This window comes from Mandrillus leucophaeus, unplaced genomic scaffold, assembly GCF_000951045.1.
Source record: "Mandrillus leucophaeus isolate KB7577 unplaced genomic scaffold, Mleu.le_1.0 Scaffold446, whole genome shotgun sequence".
Classification (NCBI taxonomy): Eukaryota; Metazoa; Chordata; class Mammalia; order Primates; family Cercopithecidae; genus Mandrillus; species Mandrillus leucophaeus.
The window spans coordinates 787730-792327 of NW_012104765.1; the positions used below are offsets into that span (position 1 = coordinate 787730).

At 48.2% G+C, this 4598-nt stretch overlaps 1 protein-coding gene across 1 annotated transcript in view; it reads left to right on the top strand.

Moving 5' to 3' along the window:
• Position 1: 1 nt before the first annotated feature.
• Positions 2–4598, top strand: part of GPR157 (G protein-coupled receptor 157) — a gene marked incomplete at its 5' end in the record, with an annotated part of 38081 nt that continues 33484 nt past the window's right edge. Inside the window, one exon of the mRNA XM_011994201.1 lies at positions 2–246. Coding sequence (XP_011849591.1) covers positions 2–246 — 245 coding nt within the window. The remainder of the gene's footprint in view (positions 247–4598) is intronic.

The following is a 4598-nucleotide window of genomic DNA, read 5'->3' on the forward strand; positions in this document are numbered from 1 at the left end:
ACGGCGCCTGCTGCTCTTCCTGTCGCTGGCCGACCTGCTCTCGGCCGCCTCCTACTTCTACGGAGTGCTGCAGGACTTCGCGGGCCCGTCGTGGGACTGCGTGCTGCAGGGCGCGCTGTCCACCTTCGCCAACACCAGCTCCTTCTTCTGGACCGTAGCCATTGCGTTCTACCTGTATCTCAGCATCGTCCGCGCCTCGCGCGGGCCCCGCACAGACCGCCTGCTTTGGGCCTTCCATGTCGTGAGGTGGGTGGCGGTGGCGCTGCTTTTCCAGTAGCCCCCGACACGGGCCGACCCCTCCCGGTCTTGCCCTCCCAGAGGCCGCGTCTAGTTTGGACCCCCCTACCCACAGCGAGCAGTGCCTGCTGGCGCCCCCGGGGCAGCCCTGGGCCAGCGGGAGGAGGCCAGACTTACCCGAGATTCGCTCCCGAGGGAGCTCCTCTGTGCCTGCCCCAGGGCACAGCCACTTGGGGTAGTGGGGTCAGAGTTCGCCCCCAGAGCCAGGCCCTGTTTCCTTGGACGGGGCAGGGGAGGACACTCTGAGCCCCTTGTGACCTGCTTCACTATGTCCTGGCCATCTCTGCTGCCCATGGGGAAACAGGCTGGGAGACGAGTTGGGTAACTGTCCCGGGCTGGAGAGCCGGCAACTCCTAGTCACACCTCACCACCCCACCCCAAGCCACAGTGAGCTTGGTGCACTCCGCCACTCCCAAGCTGCCCTGTCTCTGCTGTACAGTTTACAAAGGACTGTCCTTTTTATTCTGTCTTTGGTCGTTTCTAAACTCAGGCCCCAGCCCCTTGTGTTTCTGTTCTTGGTGATCTTGACTTTCCAGAGTTCAGTTATTCTGAGATTGAGGTCGGGGGCGGAGGGCTGGTCTGGGAGTCTCGGAGTCCTCCTGGAGGCTCTCTGAGAGTGGGGAAGAGCCGAGACCTTACTCTGCGGTTCAAGCATCTTTCACATAAGCCTCGCTGAAGAATGTCAGGTTTTGAAAATCTCTGGGGAATGTCAGGCCCTTCCCTGGGGAATGTCAGGTTTTGAAAATCTCCTGGCGTCCTGTGCTGAACTGTGGGCAGGAATCCTAGGGGCTGTTTTCCTTTTCTCCTTCTCCCAGATCAGAGCACCAGATACTGCCCTAATTATAGGTCCTTTCTATTAAAAACTTAAGTGCCTTCCAAGGACTGCGAGCACAGTCAGCACTTTGGCAGAGACAGGTCACCTGGGTGTCACACGGTGAGGCTACAGGGCTGTAAGAGTCGCTTGACCTTCAGTTGTGCACTGAGGCCGGCTGGTTCTTGAGAAACGAAGTGACCTACTTCTCAGCTATGCAAGTAAAAACTCTTTGCAACACATCATTCAAACTGTGGCTCAAATGCTACAGGGCCCCGCCTTGCTTTCCCGGCAGCATCCCGTCTGACACTGTCTGGGTCCCGTGATGACTTGGCTGGGTGTGGGCAGCGAGTACTCGGGAGATCGCGTGTACTTGAAAGGAGTCGAGGCTGTACCTATCTTTGCAAGAACCTGTTCTCTTTCCCTTCTTGTCTTTAAAAATATTCAACATAGTATATTTTTTAAACGATAACAGAACCTGGTCCAGCTTCTGTGGAAAAGAAGGATTGCCCAACAAACCTGAGTTGGGGGTTTTTCTGTTTGGTTCTCATTAGGGACCCTCTGGGGGGTTTTCTGTGTTGTTCAGGAAGAGCTTCTTTGATAAAGAAGTAGGCCCAGGGTGGTGGCTTGTACCCGTAATCCCAACACTTTGCGAGGCTGAGGCAGGAGGATCGCTTGAGCCCAAGAGTTCAATTGGCCAACATAGTGAGGCTTTGTCTCTACTAAAAATTTAAAAACTAGCTGGGCATGGTGACGCATGCCTGTAGTTCCAGCTACTTGTGAGGCTGAGGTGGGAGGATCGCTTGAGCCTGGGAGGTCGAGGCTATGGTGAGCTATGACTGCAGACAGAGCAACACCCTGTCTCAAACAAGAAAGAAAAAAAAAAAAGAGAAAAAAGAAAAGAAAAGCAACTTATTCATCTTGTCTGTTGAATGTGGCCTGCCTGCCTCTTAAAAGAAAATAAAATTACCTGTATCCAAACTAGAGAGGGAGTTTGACAATTTATTCTCTGGCATTCTCAGCATTCAGACTTCGCTAGTCTAAGGGAATTGGTTAAACCTGTCTAACAGGTTCATCTGTTGACCTAGATCTTCCTAGACTGTATTGCCAATGACCTTACTAAGGACTCTCCAATGTATTTCCAGTAAAATTTCTTTGGAATATTAGTTTATTGTTTGCAGGATCTATTGATGTGAGAAATACCACCTTCAGGCATAGATACGTGATTATCCACTTTTTAACCATTTCATACTGCTGGAATTCAGTCCTCTTCAAAGCTTTCAGTTTTGGAAAGTATTTTAAAATATGACAACACAAAAGTTGATATCCCTATTCTAATGTGCGTTTAGGAATTCAATTTTTTTAAACCCACAAATATCCTGAAAAATGGACAAAAGACATACTCAAGCAAAATAGTAACAGCAGTTGATAAATATATATCATATACCATTAATACTCAAAGCAGTGTAAGTTATAACAATAAGGTACCATTTCCTCATTTAATTAGGAGGAAAAAAATAGTAAGGCAGGGCTGGGCGTGGTGGCTCATGCCTGTAAATCCCAGCACTTTGGGAGACCAAAATGGGCGGATCATTTGAGGTTAGGAGTTTGAGACCAGCCTGGCCAGCATGGGGAAACCCCATCTCTACTAAAATTGCAAAAATTAGCCAGGCATGGTGATGCATGCCTGTAGTCCCAACTACTCAGGAAGCTGAGGCAGGAGAGTCGCTTGAACCTGGGAAGTGGAGGTTGCAGTGAGCCACAGTCGTGCCACTGCACTCCAGCCTGGGTGGTAGAGCGAGTCTCCATATCAAAAAAAAGTAAGGCAGAATGCAAACATGATAAATGCCAGTTTCACTGGCATTTTTCTACAGTATTATTGATGGTGTGAATTGAAATAGTCTTTGTAGAAAGTATTTGGTTCATACCCCTTGATCCAGTAATCCTATTTACCAGAGCCTAGTCTAAGGAGGTAATCTAAAATATGTACAAAGCTGCTTGTGAGGCACTTATCATGGTGAGAATTTGGAAGTAACTTCAATGTCCAGCAGTGGGGGAACAGGAAGTTAAGCGTCTGCCCTCCCCTTCTGAAATGGTGTGCAGCTCTTAGATACTGGTTTTGAATTCTGTAAGTCTTTTTTTTTAATGATACAATACAATGCGAAGTGACAGAAACCATTGCTAAAACTGATTACAGTCACACAAAGGCAGGAGGTTAGAGAAAATCCTGCACACGCACAAGTTCCTAGGAGAGCACCTGCGTGGCCACCTGGGGCCCCATCATTATACTTACCGTGGCCCCCTTTCCAGAGAGAGGAGGCAGTTTAGACCTCATCCTCAGGAAACCATATTTCAGCATGAGCTGTGTCTGGCCCCTGATGTTTGCAGAGTGCTGTTCCATTCATTAGTCCACTAATCACCAATAACCCAACAGGGCCAGGGGTGGTAGCTCACACCTGTAATCCCAGCACTTTGGGAGGCTGAGGCAGGAGGATCACTTGAGCCCAGAAGGTTGAGGCTGCAGTGAGCTGAGACCACCACTGCACTCCAGTTGGAGTGACAGAGTGAGACCCTGTCTCAAAAAAAAAAAAAAAAGAAAAAGAAAAAAAAGTAACCCAACAGAATGGATGAGTGGGGCGATTACCCTCATAGCAGATGTGATGGCCCAGAGCTACATAGCTGGTAAGGGAGAGGCTCAGGGTTAGAATCTACTTCTGACCCAGCCCAAGACTCCTTTTAGGAGTCTGTGTTGTCTTTTGGCTGTAACAGTTTTTAAAAACTGAAATACCATTTCAACAATAATTTATTTTTAGGCTGGGCGCGGTGGCTCACACCAGTAGTCCCAGCAGTGTGGGAGGCCAAGGTGGATGGATTACTTGAGCCCAGGAATTTGAGACCAGCCTGGGCAACATGGCAAAATCCTGTCTCTACAAAAAATTTAAAAAATTAGCGGAGCGTGGTAGTGTGCGGCTGTAGTCCCAGCTCCTCAGGAGGCTGAGATGAGAGGATCGCTTGAGCCGAGGAGGTAGAGGTTACAGTGAGCTGAGAGTGCGCCACTGTACTCCAGCCTGGTGACAGAGCAAGACCCTATCTCAAAAAAATTTAAAAATTATTTTTAGTTTTCTAGATTTCCTAAATGTTAACATTTTACCATATCAGCTTTATCCTCTCCAGTTACTTTTTTCTGAAACCATTTAAGAGTAAGTGACAGGGCCTGGGTGCAGTGGTTTAATCCCAGCATTTTGGGAACCCAAGGTGGGAAGATCACTTGAGGCCAGGAGACCAGCCTGGCCAGTATACTGAGACCCTGCCTCTACAAAAAAAAGGAGAGAGAGAAAAAATTTAAACATAGAATAAGAGTGACATACTCAATACTTCAGTATTATTTCCAGAAGACAAGCACAATCTCTTACTGAACCGCAGGCATCTACCCAAGCAGGAAATTAATACTGAACAATACTGTTACCTGATTGGTGGACTTTATTGATAT